At 40.3% G+C, this 18464-nt stretch overlaps 1 protein-coding gene across 1 annotated transcript in view; it reads right to left on the bottom strand.

Annotated features, from left to right (window-relative positions):
• Positions 1 to 18068, bottom strand: part of LOC311516964 (uncharacterized protein) — a 200488-nt gene extending 182420 nt beyond the window's left edge. The window contains exons 1-3 of the mRNA XM_084621401.1: positions 18003 to 18068; positions 15959 to 16065; positions 14760 to 14965 (exon numbers count right to left, since the gene is read on the bottom strand). Of these exons, the coding sequence (XP_084477527.1) occupies positions 14760 to 14800 (41 nt within the window). The 5' untranslated portion in view covers positions 14801 to 14965; positions 15959 to 16065; positions 18003 to 18068. The remainder of the gene's footprint in view (positions 1 to 14759; positions 14966 to 15958; positions 16066 to 18002) is intronic.
• Positions 18069 to 18464: the final 396 nt, after the last annotated feature.

The raw sequence follows: 18464 nt of genomic DNA, 5'->3' as shown, positions 1-18464 counted from the left end.
CAAATTTTGGTTCATTATGAAATATATTCACGAGACCAAACAATGAATGTATGCAGTATTTCTGTAGTAGTGTCAGTCCCAGGATATTAAACAGACAAGGTGGGTGAAGCAATATATTTTATTGGACCAACTTCTGTTAGTGAGAGAGATCAGTTTTTGAGCCCACACAGAGGTCTTCCTCTTCACGCAGTGTCACAGATAAAAAGAAGATGGAACAGATTGTATAGTATAAGTACTTAACACATATTTCAAGGGACCATTCAAGGTGAAGCAGCCCATTAATACTCCTCCAGCCATAGGGAGAAAAGGGGAGTTGTTAGTGGATTATAGATTGTTGCAATAAGCCGTAAATCCAGTGTCTTTTCAGTCTGTGATATTTAGTGTCTAGCTAACTTATGAGTTTAAGCTCCCAGGCTCATCTTTTGAAAGTGTTGTCCAGGTTTCATTTCAGCATATATTAGTCAACAGCCTCTTTTGCTTCTTTATGATGGATAAAGAAGGCCTGGTAGATTTTATGTTTTTGTTTAATTCTTTTTTTAAGGCTGTGGTTTGTCTGTTTGTCATCAGTTGGGTCTGGTCTTTCCTACTTTGCTGGAGGTCGTTTTGGGGGATGCAGGGAAATGGACTGGGAGCTCTTTCTACACTTAATTGAAGGTGGGGGTGGTTATCAAAATGTTAACTTTAGAGTGTTAAATTATTTTGATCGAGGCTAGTATCAAAGTGAAATTTTTAAACATGTGAATAAAAATCATCTCCTATTAATTACTCAAGTCTTTGCTTACTTGGTACCTATGCCCTGGTCTACACTAGGACTTTAGGTCGAATTTAGCAGCGTTAAATCGATGTAAACCTGCACCCGTCCACACGATGAAGTCCTTTATTTCAACTTAAAGGGCTCTTAAAATCTATTTCCTTACTCCAAATTTGGGATACTGTGGACACAATTCGACGGTATTGGCCTCCGGGAGCTATCTCAGAGTGCTCCATCGTGACTGCTCTGGACAGCACTCTCAACTCAGATGCACGATTGTCTGCCGTTGCTCTGACGCAGGGAGGGGCGACTGACGACATGGCTTACAGGGTTGGCTTACAGGGAGTTAAAATCAACAAAGGGGGTGGCTTTACATCAAGGAGTATTTCAGGCAGGACTTCGCAGAGGGTTCCAATAAGAAATGGTGCACCTAAGTTATTGTTCTTATTGGAACAAGCAGGTTGGTCTGGCCTCTGATTGATACAGCTAGATTTACCTCGCTGCACCTTCTCTGTGAGTGACTACAGTGTGACCTAGAGGAATGAGTCCCCTAGGTGGGGGGGGTTGCAAATGAGTACAAAACAAATCTGGTCTATTTCTTGTTTTGATCCACTCCATCTATCTTTTACATCTTTGGCTGGCAGCAGATGGTGCAGAAGGACTGCATGCCATCCACATCTCATGGCTGCTTGGCAGAAGATGGTACAATAGGACTGCTAGCCATCCTCATCTCTTGCCTGCCCAGCAGAAGATGGTACAAGAGGACTGCTAGCAATCCGTATCGCCTGCCTGCTCACCATAAGATGGTTCAATAGGACTGACTGCAGGACTAAAGAGAATGACCTGATCAAGTCACTCCAAATTTAGTCCCTGCGCCCATGTCTGCCCAGGCGCTCCTGATCGACCTCACAGAGGCGACCAGGAGCACCTCGGACATGACGATGACGGCTACCAGTCGTATTGCACCATCTGCTGCCATAAGGCAATGGGTTGCTGCTGCTGTGTAGCAATGCAGTACCACGTCTGCCAGCACCCAGGAAACATACGGTGACAGTGAGCTGAGCGGGCTCCATGCTTGCCGTGGTATGGCATCTGCACGGGTAACCCAGGAAAAAAGGCGCAAAACGATTGTCTGCCCTTTCTTTCACGGAGGGAGGGAGGGAAGGGGGGCCTGACGACATGTACCCACAACCACCCACGACACTGTTTTAGCCCCATCAGGCATTGGGATCTCAACCCAGAATTCCAATGGGCAGCGGAGACTGCGGGAACTGTGGGATAGCTACCCACAGTGCAACACTCTGGAAGTCGACACTTGCCTCGGTACTGTGGAAGCACTCCGCCGAGTTAATGCATTTAATGCACTTAGAGCATTTTCTGTGGGGACACACACACTCGAATATATAAAACCGATTTCTAAAAAACCGACTTCTATAAATTCTACCTAATTTCGTAGTGTAGACATACCCTATGATATCAAAACCCTACTGGTTCCTCAGCCTGCCATAGAGTCTTCCAGGAAAAATTAGGGCTTACAAGACCTGAAATCTCAGTGTCAAAGAAAAGTATAACTTCATACTTGGCAATAATTTTTTAAAAGGGCACAAAACATTTTTCTCCTTTGTTGGGAGACAGACTCTTATTTTAGATGTCAGATGATATTATTGGCTTGAGTGTTGGATCCATTTATGATAAAAGTATGAGCCACATTCAGCAGATGATAGAGCAAGATCAAAAGGGAATAATGTATGTGTAGTCTTAAAATGAGAAAACTATTTTAAAGAGGAAAAACAACTTATGTTACTGGAGGTTTATTGGTACAACAGAGCAGAGGGTGCCAAATACTTACAAAAGCCTAAAGAAACAAGTCATACTGTCCTGTCATTTGTCTTATCATCAGAGAGGTCAGAGGAGAATAGCTGAATTCTACATTCTGAAGAAACAAGCTAGCTACAATAGCTGCATCTGCTATTAGTTCATGTATCCTCCATATAAATTGTGGATTAGTTTAAATTAATTAGACTACCTTTGAGACTACCTTTTTACACATTGACATTAATAAAATTTTTCATTAATATTTGTTCATTCATCCCCATACGTCATACCTCCCTTTCCCCGCTCTTTGTATCTTGGACCTGTGGCAATAGCTAGGGAAGGAGATAGCGATAGCAGTGACATCTAACATTCACTGGTGTATCAGTCTACTCGAAGAGTACAAATTGGCAGATACACAAAATCATTTAAAATATCAAGAACTGTACCCTCAGATGAAAAAAAAGGTTTTAATTTTTTCTCGTCATCTAAATGCATTTGATGCCAAAATATCATTTCTTTAATGCCTTCTCAGTCTTTCACACCAAATACTACAGTTTGCAAATATCCTGCAGCATTTGAGCCCAACACACAAGTTTAAAATGTAAACCCCTCCAATCATACTGCACCTTCTCTCTCACAAATATGCAATCTATAAAAGTTTAAAATGGGTTTCATGATTTAGTTGATGGGGGCAGGGAAACAGACTGTGGATTGGAAAATGTATCTCAGCTGGCATACATTTTCAAATGTAATGAGGGAGCCTTACCTATGTATTTGGCTTAAAATAGGAATATTTTATCATTTAAGGCACAGCACCACATTCCTTTTGTTGTTAATATGATTTGCCTTCCTCCAACGTTAAAAGGGGCACATCTAAGCCACAACTCTACTTGCTTTCATTAAACTATTGTGGATCATTACTAATTTGCACAATTCTAGTAAATTAATTTTTTATCCAAGTTTTCCTCAACCAGGCTTGCAGGTTTGTACTGTTGTTGTACCCAAAATGATATCAAAGAACGCAAGATGTGTATAGCCAATGACTGTATAACACAATATGGTTAATGTAAACCATTTGGGCATAAGTTAGTTTGGCATGTTAATCACCACATGCTTGTAAACAAACCAAAGAATACTCAGAGGCATAATCTGTCACAGATTATGAGGGGTTAATCTTGAGAAAACAGACCCTTTGTTAAAAGCCTCATTCTGCAACCCTTAATCATGTTTAGTAGCACTTAAAGTCAACTCAAATACTGCCCAGTCCATGGGACTGTTAGTGTGGGAAAGGTTGAAGAAGCAGACTATCCAATGTTTTTCTTGCTTTGTGAAAATTCAGTCCTTGTCCCATTTTATTCAACTTGAATTTTACCATTGACTTCCATGTGACAGAAAATCAGTCATTAAGCACTGTTCAAGTGCTAATGCTAATAACTTTGGTTTCTTAATACAAAAGGAGTAGACTATAACATCACAATCGTGAAAAGCATACAACTATTCCAGCCAAGGGGTATAATTACAGCAATTTGGTAAGCACAAAAACCAATTGAACAGCCCAAGCGAGATACCCAAAGTCTAAAAGCAGAATAGACAGAACACATTTTAAATTGGTATATTAATAAGACAGAGCGGAAGACTACCAGCTAATGTTTTAACCTGAAGTCTTCTTGACAGCAGCCAGCAACAGTGTACAACAGTTTATCTCATAAAGTTAAGAGAATCCAACTGAAACTGTGGGGCAGTGTGTGTGTGGGCAGGGGGAGGGGGGGTATGAAGGCAATAAGTTACAGATATGGGAATTTGCCCAGGATTTTAAATATCAGCTAGCCCACCCATTTTATGTACTAACCAGATTGCTTTATTTTAGTCTAGTTCTGGTAGCATGGACAATTTATTTATTTTATAATTTATTATCACATTCTGGTCCCTTAAGTATTACTGATCACACCTCTGTCTGCAAGTATGTAATGGCTCTAAGGAGACAGAATAAGACAGGTTCCTTACAGTCAAAGTGCCGCATTTCACCTTTCTCCTCAGTGGGGTGCACAATGGTGGGAAAGGATACAAACAGCACTTCCCTCCTTCAACCCCCATCACACACGTCTATCTGAAGCAGCAAAGTAGAATTGCAATCCCTGAGCTTCCAGAGGAAGGTGTTGCTTCCTCTGAGCCCAAAATACTCCAAAGGGGACAGAGAGAAAGCAGGTTCATAGCCCATTCCCCAGGCACCGTCCAGCAAAGCTTTCTGGGTGCATGGAGATGGGAGAAGAAGGGGAACATAGTTCATTGAGAGATAGAGCCCTCCCAGAGATCTCTTTGTGATAAGGCAACCTGAGACTGCCTCCAAAGTTGGGCTGTACCTTAAAAAGGTACAGATGAATGCTAAAACACACAGAGCCAGAAGAGTGAGGGAAAGGTAAACAAGCAAGAGTGATAGAAGGAATCCATTAAATAGCTTGTAAGGTTGCTCAAATGGTGAGGACAAGGAGTTTGAAGTTTATGCCGAAAGGGATGTAGAGTCATTGAAGGTACTGGTAAGGGAGTTGCTGGGGTGTTGTTTACTGGTCTGAGGTCAGATGTGCAGCCGAGCCTGCATTTCCCTCGCTTTTCTGTACTTCAGGGGTAATTCCTGCTTCCACACTACTAGGATTCCAAAATACGATCTCCCAGCTGGAGTCTGGCTCAGTACAGAAATCATAACCCTTCACTTCCACAGGAGACTCCCACCTGCCCACTCCAGGGCCTCAAGCACCCACAGTGCTCTAACTAGAGTCTGAATTGTGCTTAGTACTGGGTATCAGGGCTCACAATCCTTCCAAATTTATTTCAGAAGTCCTCCAGAGTCCTTTCTCTATGGTTTGTCACAGACCCTCACAGGCTGCTTCCCTGGCTCACACAAGCCCATCCCAGTTACCTTGGCTGGAGAAACCCCACAGCACTGCTGTTCCTTCATGTCCCTTCCTCTCTGAAGAGCTTCCCACCTCCCTTCTGCTTTTCCCCCTTTCTTTCTCTCAGTGAGTGACTCAGCTTTTATGCACTGCTTCCTCCCCCAGCATCTTTGCTGAGAGTCACACATCCCCTCTGGAGACTACCACTTCTGGAATGCCTGACCTTTAAATGGGGTAGAGCCCCCCCCCCCTCCAACAGGACTGCTGGGCCATTATATGGCCAGTACTTTGTTACAGGAATGAAGTAGGCAGAGCAGCAGGTGAGAAGAGTTTGGCCAGTGCAATTTAAATAGACTGGAAGAGACTGAACATGGCTGAATAAATCACAATAAATGGCTGAATAAACCAGGAATATCACAGAAGGATATTACAGACAGGAGATCTTGAAGACATAATGAGAATTTTGGCAGCAGGGATAAACTGTGAAAATATTGGATATAAAGAAAAAGCAACAAGATTTAGCAAGAGTCTGAACATGGAAGACAAAAAGAAAAGAGAAAGCTGTCAAAGCCAACATCACCATGCTGGGGAAGATAATAGAATTAGTTAACACTTAGGAGAAGGGAAGACTTGAGGAAAAAGTTAGAATTTTTGTTTTGCCATGTTGAGCTGTAGTTTATAGCAGGCTATCCAGAAAAAAAGTTGTCCAGGGTGGACTCTTCATACAAATGGAGAATGATCGAACTAGAAAGGCAGATTTGTAAGTTATCAGCATAAAGATGGTTGCTGAAGCTGTGGCTGCAGAGGATCCCACTCTGCAGTAAGGTGTAGAGGACAGGATGACACCATAAAAGAAAATCCTGTGAGACACCAATGAACAGTTGTAGAGGGAAAAGCTGGAGCCACCAAGAGATGTCTGAAGGAGAGGCCTGTCAAGAACTTGTCAAGGACTGAGTCATAAAAGGCCAGAAGAGAGAGAGAGAGAGAGAGACTGGACAATGGACTTATATGATCATTCTGAGAGAAGCAAAAGTAGGATAAAATGAAGAGGAAGCCCTTGGAAATGGGATGGAAGATGACTCTGGTCACCTTCTGCAAAACAGTCTCTGAGGTCAGTGTAGTTTCCCCAGTTTGACCAGTATGTTCAATATTGCTCTCTGGAAAAAGCTGCTGCTTTTATTAACAGCAAAAAGTTATGTCTATTTATTCAGCCATATTAGTCATTTATAGAGATCATAAATATACACAGTATTTTACAACCATAGAGTGAAACACCTTCTCTGCCTCAAAAGGAGTGGATGCATTATACAAGACAATTTGTCAGAAGCAACAAAGTAAGAAGAACTCTTGCAACACGGGGGTTCAAGGAGCAACTTAACAGAGAGGAAAGTGGACAAATAAAAGATTTTTCTTCCAAGCTCGAGGAGTGGTATAAATAAAAGCATAGAAAGACAGACACAAATGAGCAGAGCATGAGCAGACATGTATCTGGAGGCAAGATTACATAGAGCACTGAAGGTAAAAGACTACAATCACACTTGATATGGTAAGAAGCAGGAAGCATAGAAGGTTGCCAAGATGATGGAGTGGTAATTCTGTGGGGGGCGGGGGGGATACAATTGTCCATACCTATATAGTGCTTTTCATTCCTAAGCTCTTCAATGACATACATTCTGTAGCTCTGAAGGACCACACCTTGTCGGATGGAGGGCCACAGCTACATGAAAAATCAGCTCCTAGAATGCTACCCAAAAAGGGGGGTTGAGGAGTGGGGGGATATTGTCAATGCTCCTCTTACAAAGACTTAGGCTCTTTGGTACCTACATAGAATGCTCCGTTTAAGATTTAATTAAAAAAAGACACAATAAGGTTTTTAGTACTCTGTTTATCTACCAGAAAAGGTGGAACAACAGAGCTGATCCTGCAGGCCCAAGAACCCATGATTCTCAGGGTATTTAGATATCCCAATTCTGATTCTTACAGAAAGCAGCATCCTCTCTAACAGGGTAAGAGCCAGGATACAAGAACCAACATGTTATTCTCACACTTCATATACAGTGACAGATCCTGAAAAAAACTTAACTCCTGTAATTGCCCCAGGGCCATTCAACGCACTTCAGAATCCACAGCTTTTCTCCTGTTATACAAATCAATGGGAAGCAAACACAATCATTGAAAAACACATCTCACAGTGAACTGCATCATGGAACATAAATAAAAGCCTTCATGGACGCTCATGGGAATAAGCCACTAATGGAGGAAACAATCAGTCCTGGACACCATGGTAGAGTTTACAGTAAAATAAACTTGATTAGGGCTAACATTGCATGACCAATCTGGGAGAACAGGAACAAGCAAATGCCATTGTTTCTTTTGTGCCATATCTACAGAGTCAAATTCTTCCCAGTTTCACCCATACTTCCCCTTAACTGAAGTGAACCAAAGTTGGTACAACTCCATAAAGAACTTAGCCCACAGTAATAAAGAAAAATACTGAAATTCCAAAGTAACTGGGCACATCCTCTCTTTGCTTTGGAAGCTGAGAGCTATCCCAAACCTGGCACAATGAACAGTACTATTCCATTCACCACCATTATGTATCATTTTATATACACATACACACACACACTTGCACTTAGCCTCTAAAATAGAAGTCTGAAAAATTAAATGCAATATCTGTTTAGTCGGCGGTTATTTCAGGGAGGTATTTCTCAAATATTCTGCTCACTTGCTCTTATACCTGTCACAAATTTATCTGTTAAACCAATATGCACTGAATTTCTTTTTAAAGTCACCCTGGAAATGTCCATGCTTTTGTATCACTAGCTAGGTGGCAGCAATAAGGATGCAACAGTTAGGGGCTAACTTCTATAAGACATCTCTTCAGTCTGTGCTGTGTAGTGACTCGTGAGTGGCAGACGTTGTATTATTATGCTGTTACAACATCATGGCGGTTCAATAGTGCAAGATGTATGTAATACAACCACATTCCAGACCATGTCTTCAAACCAAGTTCTAACAGAAAGTGCAAAATAAATTCTCTAAAATAACAAAAGAAAATGATTTTTTCTGGTTTCAGTTTTCAAACCTATATTCTTTTCTTGGAAAAAGAAAAGCATCGAATCCCTTTGTATCACAGCCTAAAGTTCTGTTGAACTCCTGAGCTCACCCACATAGTGTTGCCAATTTTTGTGATTGTATTTCAAGTCTTGAAATTTGTCTGTGTAATGCTCCAACTGCTGGAAGCATGAGATTAAGAAAACCACAACTTTCATTTTAAGAAGTAAATTTCTATCCGTAATGGGTTGCAGAGGAAAGCTCAGTAACATATACCTGTAGGGTACATTTGAGTTATCTACACTGCAATTAAAAACCCATGACCGGCCTGTGTCAGCTGACTCAGGCTTGCAGAGCTCGGGCTAAGAGGCTGTTTAATTGCAATGTTGACTTTCGGGCTCAGGCTGGAGCCTGGGCTCTCGGACCCTGCAAGGTGGGAGGGTGGAGCATGGATTGCAACCTGGAGACCAAACATCTACACTGCAATTAAACAGCCCTGCAAGCCTGAGTCAGCTGGCATGGGCCAGCTGTTGGTGTCAAATTGCAAGATAGTATACCTTACAGGTGCAAAGTTAATAGCCTAGAGGCTGTGGGGTGGCAGGGAAGAGTGAAGCAAAAGATGTGATTTACCTTGATTTTAGTATGGCTTTTAACACAGTCCCACATGGCAGTCTCATAAGCAAGCTAGGGAAATGTGATCTAGATGAAATTACTATAAGCTGAGTACAAAACTGGTTGAAAGACTATATTCAGAATAGTTATCAATGGTACACTATCAAACAGGGAAGGCACATCTAGTGAGGTCCAGCACGAGTCTGTCCTGGATTTAATACTATTCAATATTTTCATTTATGTGGAAAATGAATTGGAGAGTATGCTTATACAATTTGCAGATGACACCAAACTGGAGGGGTTGCAAGCACTTTGGAGGACAGGATGAGAATTCAAGATGACATTTACAAATTGGAGAACTGGTCTGAAATAAACAAGATGAAATTCAGTAAAGACAAATGTAAAATACTTCACTTAGGAAGGAAAAAAGTCAAATGCACAACTACAAAATGGGAAGTAACTGTCTAGGTGATAGTACTGCTGAAAAGAATCTGGGGAACATAGTGGACCACAAATTGAATATAAGTCAATATAATTTTGTTGCAAAAAAGGCTAGTATTCTGGGGTGTATTAACTGGAACATTGGATAGAAGACACTAGAGGTAATTCTTGCAATCTACTTGGCACGGGTGAGGCCTCTGCTGAAGTACTGTATTCAGTTTGGGACACCACACATTAGGAAGGGGGTAGACAAACTGGAGAGAATGCAGAGGACAGCAATAAAAAATGATAAAAGGTTTAGAAAACCTGACCTCTGGGGAAAGGTTAAAATAACTGGGGATGTTCAGGTTTGAGAAAAGAAGACTGAGGGAGGACCTCATAATTGTCTTCAAATATGTTAAGGGCTCCTGTAAAGAGGACAGTAATCAATCGTTCTACATGTCCGCTGAAGGTAGTCAAGAAGTAATGGGCTTAATGTGCAGCAAAGGAGATTTAGGTTAGACATAAAGGGAAAACTTTCAAACTATAAGGGTAGTAAAGCCCTGTAATAGCCTTCTAAGGGAGGTTGTGGAGTCCACATCATTGGAAGTTTTTAAGAATAGTTGGACAAACATCAGTCAGGAATGGTCTAGGTTTACTTGGTTCTGCCTCAGTGCAGCAGGGGGCTGGGCTTGATGACTTCTTGAGGTCCCTTCCAGCCCTACATTTCTGTGAAAGACCAGAACACAAATTAAAGAAAAAAATACAATTTTAAATCCTCATGGAATGAAACCTTGGCTCCCCTGAAGTCAATGGCAAAACTTAGTGACTTCAGTGAGGCCAGAATTTCATACCATTAATTTAAAAGCCACATATTATTTCTGATGTCTGATTTGTTATTTTTAAATACTGAGGCTTGGCAATATTGCCCACTTTACAGTGAGCAGATTTGGCCTGTTTTGGCTCTCAAACTAATGCAACCACAGTGGAGCAATTGCAGTTATAACAGTGAAAGGATTTGACATTGCCAAAAAACATATCTTTACTCATGCTAATTAAGTTACTCCCATGTTTAAGCATTGGTAGGATTCGTCCTTATAGAAGGATTCGTCCAGTGCACGGGGCCAACATATGGATCATCACATCACTTAATCTTTCTTGATAGTTTAAGACTTGAGTGGTGCATAGACCTTATTCAACCCTTGCACACCAGAGGTAAATTTCATCCAAATTAAGGAGTACTTTTTTCTTCTGTGGGTTCCCGTTTTGAAAAAGACAATCACCTGCCAAGTCTGCCAGTTGTTATGCAGCATAGTTATCTATTAGAACGTAGCTGAAAGTGCTTGCATTTTGTTTTCCAAAAGTTGTCTATTAATGCCTAGTTTACAGACTATACATTTTTTTTCTAGTTGCTAAGCTAAGTTGCATGTCATTAGCCTACAACTTGAACTGTTGGCTTTTAAGTTTTATTTCCATTTTCCTTAAACCTTGGAGAGTTGAGCTTTATTTTTGTTTTCCATTTTTCCCTTATTTTTTTTCTATAAGAGAATTGACAATTGATGGGTAAGAAAGAGTTTATTTACTGGGTTGCTTTGCTTTTACCTTTTTTAAAAGTCCTCCTTGTCAGTCTAGAGTTGAGATTCTATCACTCAGTCTCATGAAAATAATCCTTCCTGAATATTAAAAGCATGGTATATACTAAGATTTCATTCTTTTTGTGGGATGTTTACTGTTCACGTCTCTGTGAACCCTAACTTTGTGACAGATCACTTTCCCTTTTCCCCTTGTGAGGAATTCCTCTTCATCTGCTTTTCAACCTTTCTAAAAAAGTCAACAAGCACTCCATCGGCCAATTCCATTACACATTTTCAACTAAAACCATCCCAAAAAGTCTCTGAATTTTACTGCAGAAATTAAATATAAGTAACCCATAAGCTTCAGTTGTTATTTATGGATTCACTATAGAAATGTTATATAGTGATCATTAAGTAGACAGTAAACTCAAGATCAAGGTTGTTGCTGGATTAGATTAGTTCAAAGGAAGGAGCTATTGACAATATTCAATTTTTCATTAATTCATACCTCATCCCCTTTTCTTCTCATTTGGAGAAAAGTATCCATTATATTATGAATAAGGCTACAATTTGGACATGGAGGTCATGGAATCTGTGACTTCCACAGATCTCCATGACTTCAGCCCGCAGTGGCTGGGAGCTGCAGGGTACTCCCACCTCCCGTGGTGGCTGGGAGCTGTGGGGGACCCTTGCTGCCTGGAGTGGCAGGGGTCCCCCACAGCTCCCCAGCCACTGCGGGCAGGGAGGATCCCCTGCAGTTCCCTAGGCATCGCAAGCAGCAGAGGAACCCCACAGCTCCCACACCTGGGGGGGAATCCCCCACAGCTCCCCAGCCGCCACAGGTGGCAGTTCCTCCCAGCTCCCAGCCGTGGGGCAGGGGCCACAGTTCCCAGCCACAGCAGGGCCAGGTGCTCAACTCTCCTCCCCTCCTGTTTTGTCATGGACATTTTTAATAAAAGTCAGGGACAGGTCACCGCTTCCGTGAATTTTTGTTAATTGCCTGTAACCTGTCCATGACTTCTACTAAAAATGTCCATGACAAAATCATACTCTTAATTATGAATAGTCATTGGTTTGTTTCCCAGACATAAATTAACCTTATAGATGTAATTCCTCAGTCAGACCTTCAACGTTCAATTATCTTTAAAAAAAACCACTTTAATAACACTGCCTTACTGCAGTTGTCTTAGATAAGCTGATGTTTCACCTATCTCTAGATAGCCTCAAAACTGGAAGGAAACTCTTCAGCAATTCACTACACCATTGCTGAGCTTTACTTTATATACACAGGTTTAGTGCTACACCACTATAGAGTTACATTAGTGTAACAATGGTGGTAAGGGTGGCCAGTCAGAGAGGTTTTTCCATTATGCTTATCTATGCTTTTTCAAAATACCACTCTACATTTAAAATACACACTACTGAAAGGATTCTATACTAACTTCCCTGACTCCCTTCTTCCCCCAACCCCCACTCACACACAAGCGCCTTTATCCCCCAAAAATCCCAAAGTGCTTTACAAACTAGGGCTTCAACTCAGCAAAGCTTTTAAGTGTATGCTGAAGTCTCCTTCACGTCAATGGGAAGTTAAGCACATGTTGCTAAAGCAGGGCCTATACAAAATCCCACTTCCCCAAGGAAAGTAACAGGGACTCCATGTTGTATTATTTGAATTCCAAGTTCTTTTTTTGAACCCTGTTATAGTCTTGGCCTTCACAACATCCTCTGGCAAAAAGTTCCACAGGTTGACTGTGCGTTGTATGAAGAAATACTTCCTTTTGTTTGTTTTAAACCTGCTGCCTATTAATTTCATTTGCTGACCCCTAGTTCTTGTGTTATGAGAAGGGGTAAATAGCACTTCCTTATTTACTTTCTCCATTCCATTCGCTTTTTTGACTGCCACTGCATATTGAGTGGATGTTTTCAGAGAAACATCCACAATGACCCCATGATCTCTTTCTTGGGTGGTAACAGATAATTTAGACCCCAATCATTTTATGGGTAGAGTTGGGAATATGTTTCCCGATGTGCATTACTTTGCATTTATCAATATTGAATTTCATCTGCCATTTTGTTGCCCAGTCACCCAGTTTTGAAAGATTCTTTTGTAAGTCTTCGCAGTCTGCTTGGGACTTAACTATCTTGAGTAGTTTTGTATCATCTGCAAATTTTTCCATCTCACTGTTTACCCCTTTTCCCAGATCATTTATGAATATGTTGAATAGTACTGGTCCCAGTACAGACCCCTGGGGGACACCACTATTTACCTCTCTCCATTCTAAAAACTGACCATTTATTCCTACCCTTTGTTTCCTATCTTTTAACCAGTTACCAATCCATGAGAGGACCTTCCCTCTTATCCGATGACAGCTTACTTGTCTTAAGAGCCTTTGGTAATAGACCCTGTCAAAGGCTTTCTGAAAATCTAAGTACACTATATCCACTGGATCCCCCTTGTTCACATGCTTGTAGAACATACCACCAGTTTGGGGCATCTGCCCTTGTTTTCTGACAGTTGTGAGGCATTTTAGACAATGTGCCAGCTCTAACTCATCAGAAGCAGTACACAGAACGAGATTGGGAGACACAATGAAAGGGGCCTACACCCTTTAAGCACTTTAGAGCTCTGCTCTGTTGGGACTGAGGGAAAAGCCAGAGTTTAAAGAATTCAGAGGTCAAGGCAGACAATCAGCAATGTGTATCCAACGGACATTCTTCCTGAAGCACTCTAGCAGTGGGGTTAACCACAGCTGAGTCTCTGGTAGTAACAGTAAAAAGCTACAGAATTCCAAGTGTGGTTTCTCTTCCCCCTCCTATCTCTTCCCCATCAGTCCCATAGTAACTGACAAGCCCTTGTGGGACATCCATCTGCTGGCTCATTCTATGTTTGGTTGCTAATTAACACTGATCTGTATTTTTCCTGATGACCACCAATTGTTCGGATGGACCACAGACAATGGAGTTTTCAACAGCCAATAAGCGACCAGAATTGCAACATGTAACATTTATTTCTGAAATGCCAAAAACTATTTTAATAAATTATTTACACATTGGAAAGTAACACTGAAGAAATCCATCCGCCTGAGTCATTGACGCTCAAAAACCACAGTATCTCAATGCGTCTTAAAACACAGATCACTTCATAGTAAGTGTATTTATTGTACATAAAGTGCAATTAAACAAAACTGAATCATTGCATAGCAGTTAACATGATGTAGTAGGGTACCTATGGTGTATATTTCAGGAGTAAGCCTTCCTCAAGTCAAAATGCTAAGGTAAAGAATTACTGGGAGAGACCTGATTTTAGATTTGTGCATACACGACTAATTTTAAAACAGTGTATAGAAATTTAAAAGGGAATAACATTCCCTGGACAAGCATTGCAATTGCTCTTCAACCCCTTGCACCCACAGAGTATATGAAACAAACCTAAAAGATAAATCTTATGTTTAGTGAAGAACACTTCTAAATTCATGGTGGAAATATGAGAAATACATATGAATGTGCTTATGAGAAGAGTGGAACTAAAGGCTAACAGCTCACTATCACATATAGCCTTTATGTGACATGCAAAGAGGGAGACAGTTATATGATCACAAGTCTAAGGACCTGACTGTAACATTTTTCCCCTTTACCACTCACATTACAGCTGCCGTCAGAAGCATGGATTCATGCAGGGCCATTTTCTCGTCTCATTAGAAGTTCAGTCATGAGAATGAGGTGCAGAGTTACAGTCTTAATGCCTATTTGGAGAAAAGCAGCATAGTCTGCAGTGCTACTTTGACCTTTTCAGTATTCTGTAATTTGGTTGACCATTCACGTTCTCCCTTGTTTACAGTTTCACTAACCTGGGAAGAAGAGCAGCAGTGTAAAAAGGTCAGAGCAGTACAAAGAAAGTCTAACAGAATATGCTAGGCATTCAAATCCAGATATAATCAATGCCATAAAAATATCAAACTAACCCACCCAGAAAATGGCATCATAATACATTCTCAATACACAAATATTGAGAAATAAACCAAACTAGTCCACCACGCACCTAGTGGTTTACACTGGTAACTAAATTCTTTGAGCGTAGAGGTACACTGTGGGTACATTTAATTATTCCATTTCCAGAGATTATCATGAAATGAAGTTTCTACTTTTATAATTTGGACAACTGGCTATATATATATTGTGTGACACCCCAAATTAGCAGTTGTTTTTTTCTAGTCCTACCTTGGACATTCAGGACTTCAAATCAGCAAGATACTTTAAGCATTTCTAGTCCCCCTGAACATGCTGCTTACAGTGACGCATGTTCAGATGTCTCCTGCTGAATCGTTACCAAAAGTACACATAAATCAATGGCAATGACACAGACCTTCAGATTTTTTTTTAAAAGGGTCAGGCCTTTACATATCTAAATATGGGAACCCAACCGCTGGGGCAACAAAATTAGAAAATGGTTTTGAAAATGCTGAAAATAATGTACATCAAAAAAACTGTTGGGGATCAAATCATATTGCTGAATATTCTTTTATTCAGTTTCATGGAAATAACATATATATAAATTTATCCAGTTCCCCACAAACAATATTTTTGATATTCAGTCATAGGAATCCCATTTTTGAACATCTTCATTTGTGTGGAACATTTTTGTTGCCATAGAAGTTTAATGTTAAAGTCACTCTATTCCTGCTCTTATTTTTATACTAATGAAAAGACAAAGGTTGGTCAAAAATTCTGCCAAAATTATTTTGGCCAAAAACATTTCCATTTTCCAGTGAAAAGCTGAAATTGTCTTCTTCCTGAAGGGGGGAAAAAACCACCAAACATTTTCCAAAGAGCTCTACAAGTACCTTTGAACTTCTGGATCACCTTGATCGGTTTTCTTTGATTTTTTCCCCTGTTATAATCGTGTTTTTATTGTGTTGTGTATGCACTCTAAACACTTCAGGCAGGGGAGCTTTAAAACAAAACCAAAAATTACTTTTAGTTACTGAAAATCCAAACAAGGGACCAAATTCTGCCCACACACCAGAATAAAGCCAGAGAAAATTAATTGATGTCAGACCTTGAATTCACACTGATGTAACAGAAGAATTTGATTCTATGTTTGCATGTTATATCCAATTACATTGAGAAATAATTGCAAAATTTGTGCTACTGTCCACTTTCTTCTTTACAATTGTTCTTCCTGTTAAAATATCAGTTATGAGAAATCCTAATAATTACGTTTAGTTTAGGAGGAACTTCAGTGAAAGGCTTGGCACTTCAGAGTTGCTATAATAAAAGCCTTTTATGACTCCTAACTCAAACTAGCTCTGATGATATAGGAAAAAAAAAACCCTAAAGCTTAAATGTTTTGTCTCAAAGATCCAATCTGTCCATCTTTAATCTACATTATACTGTGCAATCCACCCTCTGATTGAAATAAATATAGGGTGTGTAAAACCTACAACTATCTGCAGTTGAACACATCTCAAAAAACACTCTTCTTGTAGGGTGCTGGTTTGTCCTCTGCCTACAAAGGACCCATTGAAGTTAGGCTAATTTAAGAGCTGAATCCACTGTCACACCCAGAGTCTTTTCCAGACAGTTATATTTCTCAAACAGAGGCAAAAAAAAACCCCACTAACAGTTCCTCAGCCCACCCTGAGTACTAAAGGTACTAAACAAGGATGAACTTTTGTCGAATTTGATCAAACAGGATTTTGCTAGTTAATTTGATCACTCAGTTCACATCTGTCTCCATGCTGAGACAAACATGTACTAACAAGGAAACTTGTTATTTTTGTAGTGTTCCCTTCAGAAAGGAAAACAAAAGTCAGAGCACACTGTGCTCTTCACACTAACACATGATGCCTTACCAATAGCACACTTATCACTGGAGAAAAAGGGAGATGTCTTATATTGAAAGCTGCAGTGCAAAAACTTATTCCCCATGTACATATTTTTATGTACCACCACATCAACACTAGACTTGAGTCTCCACACATCCCCAGATCTCCATTACACTGTTGGAATTAGTGCTGGGAAAACTGGTTTAGTATATATGAAAATTCCCAAAATCTTCCCCTATCCATAAAACTAAAGTTACAGTAAGTCTTGAGATCTGGGACACTAAGGCTTATTGATGGCATTGATCTCAGGGAAGTTATTCCTGATTTACATCAGTAGACATGAGTGGAGTATCAAGCCCAAAGAGTCTTGCTATAAGAGTAGGGCACAAAGTTACTTACTCCACAAAAATTGCTGCTTTTGTCAAAATAGAGAGGAAAGTTTCCTCACCATTAATGATAGAAGTAGTCAGGGGAGTCTAATGAAAGTGCCCACATTATCAGGAATCCCCACCCCCACCATAGAGTTTTTGTGGGTTTTCTTTGACATTTCCCACAAGTACTCTGGAGAAATCATCATAGAGCACTTTTACAAGCAAAAAAGAGATTCTATTCAGATCTTATTTAAATCAGTACATTTAAAAGTGATTCAAAAATGTTAATGCTATGCTCAAACTAGGCCCAGGTAATTGTTTTTGGTGTCCACTCTAGTTGTCTTGCTAGGCAGCTAGAATCATAATCAGACACTGAACATCTTTTTAAACTTATTTGTTTAAGTGTGCGATTGTGCAGTGCAATCTTAAGAATCCCTGAAATTGACAACCTGTTGAAATGATGATTGCTTCAACAGTTTTGGGGCCTCCTCATACCAATCTTGCACTACTTCTGGTATTGCTGTGAAACAGGAGTCAGCCTCCTGCATCTTAAGCCAACCAGGTCCCATTCAGACCAGAGTTCACCACAGGTGACAATATTTGTCCCTTTCATTTTACAGTTACTGGATGGCATTCTGGAATTGGAGCGTACCGCAGCAAAGGACAATTGTAATGCTCAGACTACTTACTGGAATGCTTATTCCTACTATTTTTTTATGTCCTCAACTCTCTCCAAACTAATGCAATTCCATATTAACCCAGGTGGAAAGCTGGTTGCAGTACATTGGATATCACAGGCTTGTGTATATTGTTGCAATCCAGAAATTCTATTAGAAACAATGAAAAGTAACATGACCTGAAATGAAATTAGTGTAGAATTAAAGATTACGCACACATCAGAAAAATTTGTCAAATGCTGATCACAGTGGGCCCTCTGCTAATGGATACCTCTCCTCTCCTATTGTGAAAGCCCAATCTAACTGATGGTTCTTGTGTTTATCCACTTTCATTCTAGATCATCCATGTTTTCACATCCTCCCTCATCCACTCATTCGCACCCCTCCAATGATGAGCTCACTTGTAGAAACCAGCAGAAGTAGTTCTATTCATAGCCTTTTGTGACATTCTATGATTAAAACATGACCAGGTAG

This window comes from Lepidochelys olivacea (genome assembly GCF_965140295.1).
Source record: "Lepidochelys olivacea isolate rLepOli2 genome assembly, chromosome: 2".
In the NCBI taxonomy this organism is placed as follows: domain Eukaryota; kingdom Metazoa; phylum Chordata; order Testudines; family Cheloniidae; genus Lepidochelys; species Lepidochelys olivacea.
This window is presented reverse-complemented; position numbering and strand designations above follow the sequence as displayed.